Genomic DNA, 19881 nt, shown 5'->3' on the forward strand with positions numbered 1-19881 from the left:
TCTGGATCCGGCACGAACACTAAAAAGTCGGGGCCCATTGTGTGGTTTGCGATAAAGCTCTCCACTTTCTCTTGCATGGCCGTGATCCGGCCCCGAGGTACCGTGCAGTAGTAGGGGGTATTTTGCTCTCGGTGAGAGGCGGATGGCTCCGCCCAATCGTCCCCCTTCTCAACTGCGTGAGAAAGCCTCGCCTCTTGTAGGCGACTGTTTTTCTCTTCTGTGTCCAGGGAAGCATGGCCAGAAGAGCTAGACTCGGAATCGTCCTCTGACGAGTCCGAAGAGGACGACTCTTCCCCTCTCCCGGAGGGGCCCGCCTCCTCTCCTTTAAAAGGAGCAGGAGAGAATGTAGAATTGTCAACTGTAAAATGGGAAGGGGTCACTTTGACTCCTCCCTCAGAACTGCCGACTTTCAAGCCGCTTTGTTTCACTTCCACATCTGGCGCCTGGTCAGATGTTTCACTAATCGGCACCCTGTGGGAGGAGCCGTCTGAGTTTGAGATCCTGGCAGTCTTTTTTGTTCTGGCCATCATGCTCTGCATAGACACAGATACAGTCGGACTTTGTATAAAGGGCAAAGATGGGTCCAGAAAAGGGCAGGCGGCACTCCTAGCCCTAGATTCAGCCGTCCCCGGTGACCGGCTGATCACTAACCTAGGTCGTGTCGTGTGCTTCCGTGGTGCCATTTCAAAAAAGAATAAAGTAAAGAGAAAATTAAGAGTAAGAGAACCGACGGTTACCTGAACGAGTGACGATTGATGAAGTTCTGAAAATCCTTTGCAGTCGGCTTGTGCGGTAGGCAGAAAGGGTCCAAAATGTCAGAGCAAGTTCAGGGGTCCGAATGTTCTCTCACAAAGTTTTCAAGTGTGAAAATGACCGAAGTCAACACTCCTTTATATAGGTGAAGTGAGAAGGCGAAGGGTCACTTCCAGAATTCAAAATTTTGGCGGGAGAATCTCTCGGCCTCTCGCCGAGTGACACCTGTAGCAGGCCGTCGCCTGTTACAGGGCGATACCTGTCACAGGTAACACGTGACCAGTCACGTGCCACCTGTGAGGGGCAAATGATTTGGGGGACGTCTCTCTCCAGGAACCGGTACAAACGTGGATGCCATCTCAGAAGTACTCTCCCCACAGACGGCGCCAAGATGTTTCGGGGTTTTCTGATGTCCTGCGGGAGAGTTACAATTCCGAGACTGGAACCGGACGTCTGTACCTGCAAAACAAACGGATGCTCCGGATGATTGGAGATCCGCCTCCGACGGTCAAGTTAGTACTTGATTAAGGAGTAATTAATGCGGAAATTAAAGTGATTGGGTCTCTCTAGGTGAGAGTGTTTAATGTGTAATCTGCGTTTTTAGCGTAATCTCCCTTAATGAGGATTAAGGGAGGTATTTATAACCTCGGGAAACGTGTCAATCTAGGTTTAGGTTAACCTTGGGCTGATTGGGCTTCCCTCGGAAGTTGGGCCTAGGTGACCGGTTATCCCAGGTGTCATGGGAAGGACACGTGTCGTGTCGTAATTGGTCCATAGTGGACGGATCATTGCTTGACACGTGGCAGGCTCCTATTGGCCCATGTGACGGACACATGGCGGAACCTGATGGGTCCACTTGTCAGATGGTGATTGGTGGGGAAAAATCCCCTAATCAATTAGTATTCCTATTTCATCATATCTCTTTGAACTTCCTCAGTTCAAAATCTTCAATATCGATATATTAAAAATTAGGAAATTTTGTCTAAAACCACCCGCCAAATACTAATTTTTGTCAAAAACCACCCAAGAAAAATATGTTGCCTAAGACCACCCAAATAATTTTTGACCCAGGGCACATGACAAGCACGTGACTCCCTCCCCCTTTCTTTTTTTTTTTTTCTCTTGAATTTTCTGAGCATTTTTGCCTTGAATTTCTCTCTCCTCTCTCTTCTCTTTCCTCTTTTTCTCCTTCTCTGGTCCTCCTCTTCTCTCTCTGTCCACCAACAACAATGGCGCAACACCAACAACATCAACCAACCACCACCAACATCAACCGCAACAACAACTGCCGCAACAACAACAAAGCCAACAACCAACATAGTCAACCGCAACTACAACAACGGCGTAACACCAACAAGGCAACAACAACAAATTAAAGCCAACAACCACCGTCACGAGCCAATAACTTACTATCTCTTGTAGATCTTGTTTTAATTTAGGTTAGATTGTAGATCTAGTTAATGTTTTATGTAATTGTGATGTTAGTTTATAAATATTATTAGATAATTGTATATTTATATATTTTCTTTAATTTTTGTTTGTTAAATATCGTTGTTTTTGTAGATCTAATGGTTTTAATTTTTTTTGTGGTATTTTTCGATTTTATTGTGTTAATTTTCTTATTTATGGGCTTATTTGTTACGATCCTCTCATTGAGGCCACAAGAGGGTGGCTCTTGATTGCGGATCTAATGATCCATTGCAAGGAATGGGACTTGAGTCCCACATCGGTCATATGGGGGACTAATGTGGGATTTATATAGGGCAATGGGCTCTCCTCCCCTTGAGCTAGCTTTTGGGGTGGCTCTCCTATTGTCTTGTATCATTATTTTCGTTTCTTAGGTTAATTTTCGATTTTTTTGGATTGATTTTCATTTTAATGGGTTAATTTTGGTTTTTGGCAATAATTTTTGGATGGTGGTGGTGTTGGTGGTGGAGTGTGGTTGTGTGTCACGGTGGGGAAAAGGCTGGTGAGAATGTTGGTGGATAGGTTGATGGTTGGGGTCGTTGTGTTGGTTGGGTGAGGTGGTGGTTTGAGGTGGAGCTAGTAGTGTGGGGTGGGGCTGGTGGAATGGTGGTGATGTGTGGTGTCGGTGGTGGTGTGCGGTTGTGTGTGACGGTGGGGAATGGGCTGGTGGGAGTAGTGGTGGGTAGGTTGGTGGTTGGGGTCTTTGTGTTGGTTGGGTGAGCTGGTGGTTCTGAGGTGGGGCCGGTGGTGTGGGTGGTGGTCAGAAAAATTCAAGGGGGGAAAAAAAAAGAAAAGGGGAGGGGGGTCACGTGGTTGTCACATGCCCCAGGTCAACGCTGGAATTCAAAGTCAATGCCGGAAAGTTGATCTAGGTGGTCTTAGACAACAAAATTTTTTATTTGGGTGGTCTTAGGCAACATTTTTTTTTATGGTTTTTGACAAAAAACAGTATTTGGGGGTGGTTTTAGACAAAATTTCCTAAAAATTACGATGGGTTGTGTTTTAAGAATATCATTGTTGGGTTATTCTTGAAAAGTATACTCATAAGGATTTTATCCCAATAAGATAATATATTACAGAGTACAAATGAAAATAATTGTCAAACATGGTTCTTGAAAATTGTGACAAAGCTAAAACAATTACTTCCTCCATTTCACAATAATTGCATCATATTGACTTTTTCCACTTCATATTGATTTTGCCCATGTTTAATAACTAATACGAAGTATGTAACAATAAATAGCATTACATTAATTGTTGATTGGTTAATCTCTATATATTTAATTAAAACATTTTTTTATGATTTTGTTGAAATATAATTATAGATAATTAAGGTCAAAGCATTGCATTGATAAACATGCATGATCAAAATGATGCAACTATTGTCCCGAAGGAAGTTGCTGATAAGTTTTTTATGCCAAGTAAAGTTACCAAACCAAACTTATCATCAGAATACCACACAAGTTTCCAAAGATAATAAAAGTTTCTACAGCAGAAAATAAACAATAATTACATGGCAGAGACCAAAAAATTAAACAAATTACAAGCATTCTTACAACATTTGAACAGAACATCATTGGTGAATATCTTGTAATGACATGGCAACAAGAGTACATATTTTCCATGACATGAAAACAGGAAAACCACTTCAACACAACAGTTCAAAATCACACAAGAAAACAATTAAGTATGGCAATGCTTTATATGTTAACATTTATTATAGCATTATTAAAATGCAGCAGGGAGGGTGTAAATAAAATGATATCTTCATGAAGTACAAACAAACTTATTTTCAATTATCAGCTGATTTTTTTTATTAAAAAAAAAGGCATAAGCAAGGGGGGGGGGGTGACATTAAATCTATATAGATAACCAGTGCATAAGCAAACCAACAGCAGGAGGAGGGGGTGACATTAGATCCATTTAACATGAACCATCTCGGCATAAAGAATCAGCTCATAAGTACTAAAATACAAATATAAACAAAAGGAAACAGATTGTACCGTATATGTTTTCCCAGTTCCATTACAATTAATACAAGTAGTCTGAAAGGCAATTGGACCTTTTTCCATAAAAATCTGAAAATCAGAAATACAAAACATCAGGATTAGAGATTGTAATTTATGTACTATAATCAGATAACGAATAATATAAACATTGTGCTTTATTTCACAGACCATGCCTTTCCCTCTACATCGTTTACATGTCTCAGGTTTGGTTCCAGGAGGAACACCTGTTCCACCTAAAATAGATAACAAAAGACAAATATGTAAGAACTGGAGCAAGCTGGAAAAAAATATACAGTTTTGGAGATAAAATAAATAAAATAACAGAAAGATCTTGAAAATATACATTACTGGGGGAAGGGGGAATTAACATACCACAAGCTTCACAGTTTAAAGTTGTTTGATATTTCACTGTTTTGGAGCATCCCCGAACAGCTTCCATGAAGGATAATTCTAAGGATAATTTCACATCTTGGCCCGTTTTTTGCGTGAAAATGTCAGAAAACTGCTCCACAAAAGGTAAGAACATCACTTTTGACATTGCTGATATAAATATTCTCACATTCTTACTTAGTATTCAGATGAGACATGTAAGTAAATTCCAGAAGCATGGGTGTAACCAGAAATAGCAAAAAATGAATTACAAAATGAAACCTCCTTGCCACCTAAATACATGCTACTAAGCAGCAAAAAAAAGGCTCAAGTCACTAGATGCAATTATTTCATGCTTAATTGCTTAGAGGCAGCCAAAGAGCCCCAATCTAATTTTCTGTTCAATTAAAGGTTGCAACAAACAGATGGTTGTAGACAAAAACGCTAGGAAAAAAAACCATTAACAACACAATGCCAACTTGCCAAGTGCAGCCTGCCCTGATTAGGTCTAGATATTAAAAAAAAATGTAGCAATGCCCTCAAAGCTAGAAGCCAAAAGTCTCATATAAACACAGAGCATGAAATTAAAATAAAATAAAATAATAAAATGAATGATAATATCGCACTCCTTCCAGTGGACTATCAACAAGTAGGCAGTTTAAAATATTGTGCAAGAATTCAGAAACCAAATTTGGCTATCTTTTGGTATTTTCTTGGTTATTTTCCTCAGAGCATCAAAAATTCAAGTACTAGAACTTGCTGATGCTACTTGGCATAAGTCCAGGCTATCACAGAGACAAATTACTAATATCAATTGATTGCTAATGCACCTTAAATATCAACTCAAGCACTAATATGCTCACATACTTTGGTTTCCTTGCTTAATGGTGGATGGTTCACCAAACAATCCAACACCAAGGACAAAGAGAGAAGAAAAAAAAATGACAAAGGGGAGAATGTGGAGAAGTCACCAACAATGCCATTTGAGTGTGCGTATTATTTTATATAGAATTTGTGTATATTATAACTTTCCCAGGCATTAATAAATTCAACTAAAAACAAACTCTGCACATTTGGTTTGCAAATATGCACATGCATCCTTCACTTCAAATACAAAAATGGTGTGAAAACGAGAAGGCAATTCAAAGGGTGTTAAAATGAATGTCATTTTTCTTATAAATAAAAAGGATAGATATGTAACATTAATTTATTTATTTTTTTACTAACCAAAAAACAATTTTATTTTATTCAAATAAGGGTGTTAAAATGAGAAGGTTTATATGTGAAGAATTTCGAAGAGAATGCGCGCATATTTTGAAAAATTTTCAAATTTCTTTGTCTCAATTTACGTAAGCATCGAGCATAGTATGCATAGATTTTGAACTTTTTTGAGTTTTTTGCTAAGAAAAAGAAGTTCAACTTAAAAAGTATGCACATTAAAAAAAATTAACATCTCCCTCTCTCACATATCAAGAATCTTCTTATAATACCCCCTCCATCTTTTTAAATGCAACACTTAGACCCACGCAGAGATTTATACGGTTGAGATGATTTTGTTCATATATTCTACAAGGGGGATTTGTTGAGAATTCAGAAATATTAAAAAAAAAAAAAAAAAAGGTAAGGAATGTGAGTAAAAAATTAAAATAGGTGTGGGAAGGGTAGGATTGGAGACCATGTGAGGAGATAGATAATAATCAACCTCTTAATATAGCAACACATACCAACAAATTGCAAATTCACAATAGCCAAATAAAGATCAATATAAAACAGTTAAAAGTAAGAACATAATAACATTATGCAGAAAAGTTTGATAGCCTTACGTTGAAAGGATTGAAATTAAAATCCTTAAAATTAAAACCACTGCTCTCATATGAACCAGGACCACCGGTTTCTTTGCTTTGTACAAATGCATCATGGCCCATCTAAAAAAAAAAACATTAGTTAGTTCTAAAAAAAACAAACAAGGTGCTCTACTTAAAATTAAAACAATATAGTCACATGATTCACAATATTACCAAGGGTGGGGAAATACCGAAATAAAGGAAATAAGAGTAGAGACAGAGAAGGAATTGAATCAAAACACCCAAAATTACCCACCTCATCTGTTTTGAGGAAGGGAGGGGTATATACTATATATTATATGATTTCATTATGTTTTTGTTCAAGTAAAAACAAATAAATAAATCAGACAGCAAGAAACAGCTACATGACCTACTTTTCCACCACCGGCCACCACCATGATCAGCTTTCTGCCTTCCTGATCACCATGGGCAGTACATACAGCTACCCGACAGGCCGACACTATCTCAAACCTCCCTATCCCACAACCCACAGTCCATCACCACCTATTTCCCTCACCATCCCAATTAAATAAATACGACAACAACAACCTGCTAGAATCCCACCACCGACCATGATCGCCTTTCTGATCACCATGGGCAGAAAACACATGCCTTTGTATGCTGAGTCTTTAGCTCTTTATTGCTTGAATTTGGTTAGGGGGGTAGCAGAACTCCAAAAATAAATGGAAAAGGGTGGGTGGGATGAGATGAGATGAGAATCAGGTTAGGCGATAGCAAAATCTCCAAAAATAAAGGAAAAAGGGAAAGGAAATGTTAAAATAGGTTTAAAATCAAATCAACAAGGCTCTAAAAGAGATGTGCCTGCATTGCAAAGAAACCGTACAAGCATTTCCTAAACATATACAGCTTACATGACCTCACGTACAAATATAAGTTCTATACAACGTTAACAAAAATATCTTCCACCAAGTGTTGTCATGCCATACTCAAGAATCAAGAATTAATCTGTAAGAGCACCCAATGTGCACAGCTACCATGTTCTAACTCTTATAAGCCTATTAGACTATTATTGCACAAGAATAAATGTATATAAAAAGTTGAAGGAGGTGACTCCTTAAAAACGTTTATCCATAAAAGAAAGCAATCAGTTTACATCTAAGAATTGTTGCCCACACCTTGTCAGCAATCGATAATACTAAGTGAGCTTGCTTGCACAAACCACTATATCTTCATTTGTTTCAAAACACTATCAAAAGAGAGTGTAAAATGAGAAGCTCAAAATACTGAAGACATGATAAGATAAGGAGGAAAGGCAAGATCCCTTAAAAAAAAGGAGGAAAGACAAGATAATAAGGGCATTAGTGAAATAAGCAATTTCATACTAATTTCTCGCGACATTTTAATTCTGGATAGAATCTTATCCTAACATTTGGAACATAATTCTAAATAGTTGTATTAATTAAGCATACACACCCAAGCCCCAAATGAGGAAGAATATAAACATCACAATTTCCAAGGGATAAAACAGGAACAATTGCATCTGATACACTGTCATGTATTGCACATTCTTACTTACCTGATCATAAGCTGCGCGTTCTTGTTCGTCTTTCAAAACCTATAAATTGACATAACAAGATATTATGCACCTGAATAGATATAACTCTTGTATAGCAAGCTGATACAACTATAGTTTAGGACACCAAAAAATACCTCATGGGCCTTATTGATCTCCTGAAACTTTTTATCAGCATTGGGATCGTCTTTATTCATATCTGGATGATACTTTTTGGCTAACTGCAGCACAATTCAACCCAACAATTGAAGAAAGTACAAATCAAAATAAATACTACAGAGAAAAACAATGATGGGTGTCATCAACTCATCAAAGCATTCATACTTATCGCCTTCACTTGCAAACTTTCCACTTTTCTCGTTTGTACACTCTTTAATTAATAGAGAAGTACAAATCATTGAATTGTAACATCTAATGATGTGAGGCTGAAAGCATACCCCATAGAAAGCTTTTTTGATTTCGGATTGAGTTGCATTCTTGCTCACACCGAGTATATCGTAATAATCTTTTGACATAACACCTATCAAAAGAAACAATCAAGTTGGTATCACAAAACTCTATTCAAAGATTTTGCACATTACAATTTCTATAACATCATTTTTTTATTTTAATTTTTTTGCATAAGAAGTTATGGCCTAACCTCTATAGCTCTACAACACAAAACAATCAAATGAATGTATTGCCTCCGTTTCATATTTTTTGCAACTTTGTAATATTTTATATCTTACAAATGATACCTTAAAGTATCAAAAAATATGAAACGGAATTAGCAGTAAAAATGATTACCCGAGCCATGAATCGATCTTGTAGCACCAAATACTCCAATTGAAACTCCATTGCGCAACCAGCTATTGTTCAAGGTATCATTTTTACTAAAGGAGCTGCCAAGAATCCTATTTAATCCACCAATAGACGAAGAAAACGAACGTTGTTGAGCAGCAAATAACAGTTCATATTCCTGATAACAACAAATTTACACAAAAATTGTCAACCCCATTAAACAAACACAAAGCAACTAACAATTCATATTCCTAAAAACAACAAATTTACAGAAAATTCAACAACCCCATTGAACAAAGAACAAAAAATGATAAATTTGAGGACAAAAAATGATAAATTTGAGGTCAAAAAATGAGTAATGCACAATAATTCTTAAACCCCAATTAAACCCTACTCGATTGCAATGAAGAATAGGAGATATCAAGTAGTTCCGGCACAAAGTGGTAGCAGTTCTTGATGCTCTTCCTGAAACCCTAATTAGGGACATCTTCAACGGCTTCTAGTCTCTGAAATTCAGAATCTAGAGCGAGAGATGGAGGTTTAACAATGGGATTTTCTCTTATGTAGAAAGATCCAGAAATACACTCAAGAATTTTGTTTGTTTATTTATTTATTTATTTATTTATTTAATTTACACCTTGTGTTATACTTAGCATTCTGTTGCAAGTAAATAATGCACATTCTTACCAATACTTCCTCTTGTTTTTCTAAGGCCGGCTCTCGTTCAATCTAATAAGTTAAGTTCAATTTCTTAATTTCCTTCTCTCACAAAAGATTCAGTTCAGCTCCAATGAGTTCAGTTCAGCTCCAATTAGTTCAGTTCAGTCAATCAGAACAGGGCTTAGTAACACATTTATAGTATTATGTTTGTCAATGCATGTTTTAACAAGAAAATTTTGTGTAGAACTACCCTAAAGATAGGGTCATTTGTGAACAACTACCCATTTTTTTACGGCTATTTCACCAAATGCCACTGAACAATTTAAAAATTCACCAAATGCCATCGGACTTTTCAGAATTCACCAAATGCCACCCAGTTTTTAAAAAATTCACCTAGTGCCATTAATGACCAACGGTCGTTAACTCCGTTAGTAATTAGGGGTTAATCATGACACGTGTCATGACATAATTGGACCATTTATCTTAATTCATAAAAATTAAAAAAAAAAACAAAAAAAAGTTAAAAAAAATACAAAAAATACTAATAAAAAAAAACCTCAAAATTTTCCCAGCCACCCCGACCATCGCCAAACCCTAACCCCTCCCCTCATCTCGCCGGAAAACGGCCGGTCACCACCGAAACCACCAACAATCGGTCGGCCGCCCATGTAGCTCCCCACCTGACCCACCGCCGACCCCCAAAACCTCCCTCACAAACTGCCCCGACCCCATAAAACCGCAAACACGAGCAGCACCCACCCCAAAAACCACCCACACAACCGCCCCGACCCTAATAACCACCAGTAAAAAGCCCCTCCTCCCTTCTCCCACCGTCAAAACGACCGATTTTGAGGGTGGGGACAGGGAGGAGGGGCTTTTTACGAGTGGTTTTTGGGTCGGGGCGGATGTGTAGGTGGTTTTAGGGGTCGGGACGAGCAGCGTGGGTGGTTTTGGGGGTCGGATGGGTCGGGTGGGGAGCTACATGGTCGACCGGCCGATTGTTGGTGGTTCCGGTGGTGACCGGCCGTTTTCCGACGAGATGGGGGGAGGGGTTAGTGTTTGGCGGTGGTCGAGGTGGCTGGGAAAATTTTGGGGATTTTTTTTTTAATTTTTTTAATTTTTTTAACTTTTTTTGTTTTTTTTTTTAATTTTTATGAATTAAGATAAATGGTCCAATTATGTCATGACTCGTGTCATGATTAACCCCTAATTACTAACGGAGTTAACGGTAATTGGTCATTAATGGCACTGGGTGAATTTTATAAGAACTGGGTGACATTTGGTGAATTCTGAAAAGTCCGATGGCATTTGGTGAATTTTTAAATTACTCAGTGGCATTTGGTGAAATTTCCATTTTTTTTAATTTGTTTAAAACTACCCGCAAGTTTGGAAAAGTTTGGGTAGCACTACCCACTAACGTTTTTCGTCCAATTAAAAACGTTATTTTGGTCTAATTTTTCACTTTTTTCAATTACAATAGCCAATTAATACTAAATAAGCAAAAACCCCAATTCAATTAAACCTCCAAACCTTAGAAATTAAAATCCCCAAATAATATATAGTCATGAACCCTAAAATGAATTATGATTAAAACCCTAATTAGGTTAATTAAAGTAGATTAAAACCTTTATACAAATTGGGAGAGTTAATTGGGTGGCAAAAGTGAAAAAAATGAGCTCCGGTAACGTCTTAATTGGACGGAAAATGTTAATGGGTAGTGATACCCAAATATTTTCAAATTTGTGGGTAGTTCTAAACAAATAAAAAAAAAATTGGGTAGTTGTTCACAAATGACCCTATCTTTAGGGTAGTTCTACACAAAATTTCCTTTTAACAATTAACATCTTCAATTTTAAATATTGTAAAATTATAAAAAGTGGATATTAGAGCATCAGCATTCAAGAGGAAGCAACAATCTTTTCCCAATTTCTCTCTCCTTTACTCCACTTGACACATCACACTCTCTTTCTTCCACATCACTTCCCACTATCTCCATCCTTGTACTTATCCTCTTTCTTAAATATTTTCAACATTAAAGCATCAACATTCATGGGGCTCCCCATAATTTCTCTCTCCTCACCTCATTAGTCTACATCACTTTCCACTAACTTCATCTCATACCCTTCCCATTTTACATTTTCATACCTACATTCATCAACCTCCCCATTTACCTTTTCTCTCCTATATTCCCATACCCCACCACCTTTTTTCTCCCTTTATTACCACTAGTCACCTCAATGTGTTGAACTTGAACTTCATCTTCATCTTCATCATCAACCAGTGACTGCGTTGCATATTGATAATCAAATGGCATGTTGGTGTTATTCCCGTCTCCTATAGGAGCTGTGGGATGTGGCTGAACTTGTGGAGATGTTGGATAAATTGTACCTTGTGAGGAACTTTGTTGAGTATTCTGATTCATGAATGCTTGGAACATAGAAAATAATTAAGGATTGTTTAGCATGTTTGGATCAAAAAAATTATTTGAATTTTGTTGAGTATTTGGATATGATTGGTAATTTGGATTTGGTCGGTAATTTGGATTTTGCTGAGAACTCGAATTTGATTGGAAACTTGGGTTTTGTTGGGAATTTTGATTTCTTTGATATCTATTTCCATAATTAGGATGATTGGGATCCATAATTACCAAATAAGATTGTAAGAAATATTTTTAATGAGAAATATAGATTTTATGATTTTTTAGAAGTGTTGAAAATATATCAATATTAGTCTCTATTATAGAGGATCAAAAAATATAAGCATAGGTATTTTTGTAAACAAAAATAATTAAGTAATAAAGTATAATCAATAAAAAACGGTAATATTACCGTTGAGGTAAGCCAAAAATATTTATTCCTCAACGGAAATATTGTTTCTTCAACGGTCATTTTTCCAATTTTTTGTTTTAAAAAAAATAAAAAAAATATTAAAAAAAAATGGTAACTTGTTGGCAGACAAAGTAAGGCAAATGGCCCCACAAAAGAAATCAGAACCATGACAACAAAATGAGCCTCCCCATTTATATTCAATGAAAAGGGAGCAAGCCACATTTGGTTGGGAGGTCCCCATTTGTTTATTTTCTCAAATGGGGCACCAATGTGGATGCTCTTAATGAGTATCCTTTCCCATTTACTCTCTCCTTTTTACATATACCCCACCATATATTCTCTCTCCTATTTAGAGCATCAACATTCAAGAGTAAACAATAATCCTTTCCCAATTTCTCTCTCCTTTCCTTCACTTGACACATCACACTCTCTTTCTTCCACATCACTTCCCACTATCTCCATCCTTTTACTTATCCTATTTCTTAAATATTTCCAACATCAATGAGTATCCTTTCCCATATACTCTCTCCTATTTACATATACCCCACCATATATTCTTTTTCCTATTTACACACTTAATTATTATTTTAGTTTGTAAAATATGTTTTATTATTATTATTATTATTATTATTATTATTATTATTATTGTTGTTATTATTATTATTATTATCATTATTATTATTATTAATCAAACAAAAATACGTCAGCTAATACATTTTCACATTAATATAAAAATTAGTAAAATACGAAATACATGAATTAAAAGACATAAATTAAAAATATGAAATACACGGATGAAAATAAGCAACAAAAATAACACACATAATTTAAAATTATTAAAATGCTAATTTTCAACCGAGCTCCTTAACCTTGCCCATATATGCTCAACCAAGTCGTTCTTTAATGCTTCATGAACTTGTCAATCGCGAATCTCCCCTCTTGAAGCTATCAATCTACTAAAATTATTAGGATCATACTGCCCCAGAAGTTACGGTAAATGTTGTTGCATTTCAGGTTAAGGACAACCCTGGCATATTTTCAGGCTGTTCTTGGGCGAATTCAAGTGGATCTTTATAGTTTAAATATGTATCACGCTCGTCTTCAATTATCTTGTTGTGGATGATGATGCAAGTCATCATGATTTTCCACATCAACTCCACACTCCATGCCAAAGCAGGCTTCCTAATTACTGCAAACCGAGCTTGTAACACACCAATGCATGCTCAACATCCTTTCTAGCACTCTGTTGACGTGTAGTGAACAATTTATCCTTTAAGGTTTGGTGGGATTGCAATAACATCTATGAATGTCGACCATTTTAGATAAATCCCATCTGTGAGATAATATCCTTTGTTGTAATTATTTCCGTTAACAGTGAACAGAACTTGTGGAGCACATTTATTTATTACATCATCAAACACCGGAGAATATTGAAGTGCATTAATGTCGTTCCAGGATCCAGGCGTCCCAAAGAAGGTGTGCCAAATCCATAAATCCCTGGAAGCAATCTGATAAAAATAACAGTCGCCGTTTTAGATCTTCCTTGATACATTCCTTTCCATCCAGTTGGACAATTTTTCCAGACCCAATGCATGCAATCAATGCTTCCCAACATGCCAGGGAAATTTCTATCCTCCCCTTCTCTTAGGAGGCGTTGGATATTTTCCAATGTTGGCTTGCGAAGGTACTCATCAGTTGCAAATTGAGCAATTACTCCGTCGACAAACTGTGCAAGACATTCTCTAGCAGTGCTTTCACCGAGCTTCAGATACTCATCTACTTGATCAGCAGAACAACCATAAGCTAACATACGTATGGCAGTTGTGCATTTCTGAAGGGGTGAAGCACCAAGATGCATGGTAACATCTGATGTTGTTGGAAGTAACGGTTAGTTGCACTTATGTGTTGACAATGCGAAGGAAAAGGGGTCTTCGCATACAAAACCTTCTTCGAAATGTGGTTTCATCGTATACTGGTTGGTCACTAAAGTAATCTGAAACTAAATTGTCGTGAGCCGCTTCGCGATTTCTCGCCATAGTTATTCTTCATTTTCTTTTACGTTTTTGTTTATTTTGCTATACTGAATTGTTTACAGCAGTGGCGGATCCAACGAGGGTTCAGGGGGTTCAACTGAACCCCGTTAGATCCGAAAAAAAAAAATAGGAAAGTTTTTTTTAAAAAAAAAGAAAAACTATATATAAAGTATTTGAAACAAAGATATACCATATAAGGTGAGGAGCTCAGTTGGATAAGTAAGTGTAGTCTTGGACAACAAAACCCGGGTTCGACTCTCCCGGGACACAATTAAAGGTTTTTTTTGTTTTGAATTTTCTCCTCTTTTTTTTCTAGTAACTCTCATTCTCTGTACATTTGTTCCCTTTCTTAATTTCTTTTCTCAATTTTCATAGACAAATTAAAAAGCTAAAACCCAAACTTTCTTTCTCTATCTATATCTCTTGCTCTTCTCACTACTCTAGCCGCCGCACCCAGTCTACTCACCGACGAGGGCCGACGACCTGCTACCAGCCTGCGAGGTAAGTTTCTATCGCTGTTTTTTTTTTTCAATTTCTTAAATAGTTAGTTTAATTTGTTTTGTAATTGGTTTATTTCTACTTGTTTATAATTATAAATTGTACTATTGTAGAATGTAGATTGTTAATTTGTTTTCTATTAAGTATTTAAGTGTTAATCTGTTTTTTTCAATTTGTTTTTAAGTTTTTCAATTTCTTAATTGTTATTATGTTGATTGAATGAATGTTAATTATTTTGTAACTTTTGTTCATTTGTTGTATGTTAGACATGTTAGTTTGTTACTGTTAAATAATTTATGAAAAATGGACGGTAGATGTAGTACTAATTAATTTTTTTTTTAAATTATTGTAGTGTACTAGTGTGACCATGAATTGCATGAAAAGTTTGGAGCATTTTTGGAATATTATTGAAATTTGGACTTATTTTGTTGTGTACTTGTGTATTGGTATTTATTTGAACACTTTATTTTATACTTGAATACTCGATTAATATCCGTTTATTTAGATATCGGGTGTTTGATAAAGTTCGAACCCCCTAAGTTCAAATCCTGGATCCGCCACTGGTTTACAACTACAAGTACCGCATTTCGAATTACTTGTAATCGATGACTCTTGTTGATAAAATTCATGACTATTTGATCATAGATTTCATCAGTTGAACTTAAAGATGATGAAGAAGAACTTGAAGAGTTTGAATCGAAATTCATATTATGTTTATTACCAAACAATATTTGAAATAGAAGGTTTTGGGTTTTTTTTTATAAAAAAATGCTAAAGGGAATATAAGGTTGATATTGATAGATGTAATGTTATTGGGAGTAATATTATGAATTTTATAGATAAAAATAGTAAGGTTATTCAGATGATAAGATTTCTCCCAATGATATGTAGTCATAAAACAAAGGATGTCAGAAGATAAGATTTTGGTTAGATGAAATGTTGTGGGAGCAATCTGATAAATTATCTAGACAAAAAACAATAAGGTTAGTCAAATGATAAGATTTCTCCCAAGGATATGTGGTCATATAAAACAAAGGATGTCATAAGATAAGATTTTGGTTAGATGAAATGTTATGGGAGCAATCTGATAAATTATTTAGACAAAAAAACGATAAGGTTAGTCAGAAGATAAGATTTCAGATATTGATATGTGGTCATAAAACAAAGGATTTCAGAAGATAAGATTTTGGTTAGATGAAAGGTCATGGGTAGCAATCTTATACATTATCACAATAATACAAAGTAACATTAACAAACTTGAACTCAATTTAGTAAACATAAAGTTCATATTAATACATAGAAATTACATTCATATTAAAAAGGTACATTGACAATAATTCTGCAAAGTTACAATAATAATAAAACATACAACTCATAATCGTAATAACAAATCATGATTACTCGGTACAATCAGGTAAATTAAATCAAATCGAAAATTTACTACCGAATTCATCTCTAAGTTTCTTATACATTTATAATTCAACTTCATCAAGAAACGGGCGTCTGCATTAATCTTTCTAACATTCTAAACTTCATGGCCTCGTCCTTTTGCCTTTTCTTTTTTTCAACTTGTGCTTTTTTAATTTCATCTCTTTCCTTCAACTGATCCAGAAGTCACCCACCCAAATCATTCAACTTATCACCAACTTCGTTAAAATCTGTGTTTAACGCTTTAAGATTTATACTTGAAGATGAAGTAGTAGATGCTTTACCTTTCATCTTTGTTTGTTTTATGCCAGTAGGTCTTTTACCTCTTCCTCAAACCTCGGATGGTGAATCAGGTTATGATCTTCTTCCGCTTCCCTCATTTTCGGTTGACGTTTGTTGGCCATCGGGTAACATATTCGATTGATCTTTGGCCAAAGATGGATCCCATTTCGGATATTTTCTCAATTCCTCAAAACAATGCAATAAACAAAACATCTTGTTATCAGTTGCGTAATAATCTTTGTGAGCAAATTTCTCTAAATTTTGCTCGAACTCACCACTACCCTTGGTTCGATAATGATACTTATATGCATCTACCCATTTACTACAATGTAAATTGATATGATCCCAGCGATTTCGCATAGATTTAATGTTTCTTACCTTTATATCATCGGGGTTTTCTATTCTAGTACGTTTGTAGCAGTTTTAGATGTCAACCCATAACCCACTTCTCTTTGTCTTGGTTCCTCTCACTACGTCACCCCCTGTGTTTATATAGGCCGATACAAGTGCTTTGTCTTCAGCTATGCTCCATGATTGTTTTTTCCTTTGCCCGGTGGTGTTGACATTTTGTTCGAAAATAATTTCGACATCAACATCATTAATGTCTTCTAGATGTTGCACCCCTACTAATTGCTCCACATGTTCATCACCACTCTCCTCTATTGGAGTTCATCACCACTCTCCTCTATTGGAGTTGCATTGCTACCACCAAAACCTCTCGGTGATTTATTCATGATCTGAGTGAAATGTTCAGAATTGGGAAAACCCGGCATATTACCAAGAGATTGTTGAGATGAAGAGCTACTTTGAGGAAAAAGGAAAGAAGGTTAACATTGTGGAATATTATTGACATTTATTGGTCTTGATTGACTATTAAACCATTACAAAGCAGCTTAAAAATGAAGATTACTCAATAAATTTGGGTCTAAAGGAGGATTATTATGATTATATTGAAAGTTTGGATTATTTGGAAAATTCATATTATTCCTGTAATTTGAATTATTGCGATCCATATTGAAGGGTATTTCAAATTGGAAGTGAAATTTGTGAAAAAAAAATTGTTTGAGTGATATTAGATGTTTTCGACAATAGATGAGATTGTAGGGGATTATAGGTACTACGCAGCGGAAATAATCATGAATCATATTCATATAGCACCTAACTAAGGATCTCATGCATAACACATAAAGAGTAAGAATAATACCTTTGAAGCGTGATTCCACAAGTGATCGAAAGAACAATAAGGTGAACAAGAACCCCACGTGTGATTCCTCTACTTAGTCCACAAGCACGGATTAAACCTCCACTAATGCTAGTTAGTCGTGACTGAACACTTCAATCAACCTTCAATGGAGATCCGAGCCACGAACACACCACAACACCACCCACGCGCCACCACACGCGCCGCCCACAAGGGAGAGTCGTACGGACAGGGAGGAGAGAGAGAGAGGGCCGAGTAGAGAGAGAGATAATTAGGGTTTTGGGATGCTTGGTTGCTTGTGTGACAATTTACTGTATGTCAATTGTTATGTCATGCAACCCTAGGCATGGTTTATATTTATAGATCATATCTAGAAATAAAATCATGTCAAGTCCAAAACCCATTAGACTCTTCTAATTATCCAAGCCCAATCATCAACATGGTATTTCATGAACTCATGAGGCCCAATAATGGGCCTCTAACTTGTTTAACCCAATACTCTTATGTGTGACCTTGTAGGATCCATTCTATAAGGCTTTGGGCTATTAAGCTAGCCCAAAGATCAATTTTCATATCTAGCACCAAACATTGACGACCTTATAGAATGAACTTATTATCTCCATAATAGTGATCCTTGATATATCTAGTAATTGCACTTATCGAAGACATAACTCCTTCAATCTCCCACTTGTCTGAGACAAATGCGCAATATTCAAATTCCTTAAGTTAATATGTGTCGATTTGATAATATGATTGCATCTCATGTCATGATCATATTAGTCTACAAATCTTTTCTTGAAAACTGAGTGAGATTCACAGAACAAATGATTACTATGTAATCCATTTGAGCACGGCCATGCATTTTTCTGAATTCTCCCTCTTCAAGGGGCCAAGACACATTCCTAATTAAATAGGTAGACTCAATTCAATCATGTGGCACAAAGCTCCCACTCAACTCATGAAGCAACCGGGAAACACCCTTTATAATCCCTAGTTACGGCTGGACGTTTGAATGTATCACAGTTAAATCAATCATTGAATGGAATCAGTGTTCCACTCCATGTCAAAGGAATCCACTAATATATCCGGAAGCTCTATACTTGAACTTCAAAGTAGGTCATTAGTTCGATCATGCATCATTCATGCATATCCATGTGATTGACCGAGCCTCACTATGCTCCTATAGCCCATGAAACTGCGCTATCCAATCAATCTTACATGCTAGTCCTTCATTGGAAATCATTTATGTCCAGTTTAATGATTCCGAACTAGGAACTTAAATAATATATGGATTTTGTTCACCTGTGGGGTTTCATTCATCAGGTTATCAACCTGATGAGCCCATCAATCCATAATTATTTTTGACATTTTATTTAATATTGAAAACCATCATTAAATAAGAGAAATAATGAAATTTCTTATTAAACATAATTCTGCAAATGAGTGTATTACATATGTAACTTATTTTTCTCCAAAAATAAATACAACTTCTAATTACATCATTTGCCTCAATCCAGATCCACTAGCATGTTTCTCATGCTTTGGAAGTGGAAGGGGTTTAGTAAGTGGATCAGCAATGTTCTCATCCGTATGAATTTTGCACATCTTGACATCTCCTCTGTCAATGATCTCTCGAATGAGGTAATATTTCCTCTTTACATGTTTGGATTTGAAGTGTGACCTAGGCTCCTTTGACTGAGCAATGACACCATTATTATCACAATACAACTCGATTCCCTTTTGAGCACTTGGTATGATATCCAGCTAAGTTAGGAACTTCTTAATCCAAACTTCTTCCTTAGCTGCTTCAACAGAAACTAAATATTCTTATTCTGTTGTAGAGTCTGCGACAATGCTTTGCTTCGAACTCTTCCAGCTCACTGCTCCTCCATTCAGATAGAAAATGTATCAAGATTGTGATATGAAATCATCTCTATATGTTTGGAAACTCGCATCTGTATAACCTTTGACAACTAACTCATTTTCGCCACCATATACTAGAAACATTCCTTTAGTCCTTCTCAAGTACTTAAGGATGTTCTTGGCAGCTGTCCAGTGCGCTTCTCCTGGATTTTCCTGAAACCTGCTACACATACTCAGAGCATATGCAACATCCGGCCTCGTACATATCATGGCATAGATGATTGACCCTATTGCCGAAGCATAAGGTTTATCAACAATACGTCTCATCTCTT

The 19881-nt window shown here is 36.3% G+C and overlaps 1 protein-coding gene across 1 annotated transcript; it reads right to left on the reverse strand.

Moving 5' to 3' along the window:
* Window positions 1-4084: 4084 nt before the first annotated feature.
* LOC110709988 (chaperone protein dnaJ GFA2, mitochondrial-like) lies at window positions 4085-9402 on the reverse strand. Its single transcript, XM_021888245.1, has 9 exons — window positions 9151-9402; window positions 8763-8934; window positions 8414-8496; window positions 8114-8197; window positions 7980-8018; window positions 6422-6523; window positions 4602-4731; window positions 4398-4462; window positions 4085-4298 (listed from the first exon to the last, which is right to left on the reverse strand). The coding sequence occupies exons 1-9, from the start codon at window positions 9241-9243 to the stop codon at window positions 4134-4136; spliced, it is 933 nt and encodes a 310-aa protein (XP_021743937.1). The 5' UTR covers window positions 9244-9402; the 3' UTR covers window positions 4085-4133.
* Between the last annotated feature and the right edge of the window lie 10479 nt (window positions 9403-19881).

This window comes from Chenopodium quinoa, unplaced genomic scaffold (assembly GCF_001683475.1).
Source record: "Chenopodium quinoa cultivar QQ74 unplaced genomic scaffold, ASM168347v1, whole genome shotgun sequence".
NCBI classification, from domain to species: domain Eukaryota; kingdom Viridiplantae; phylum Streptophyta; class Magnoliopsida; order Caryophyllales; family Amaranthaceae; genus Chenopodium; species Chenopodium quinoa.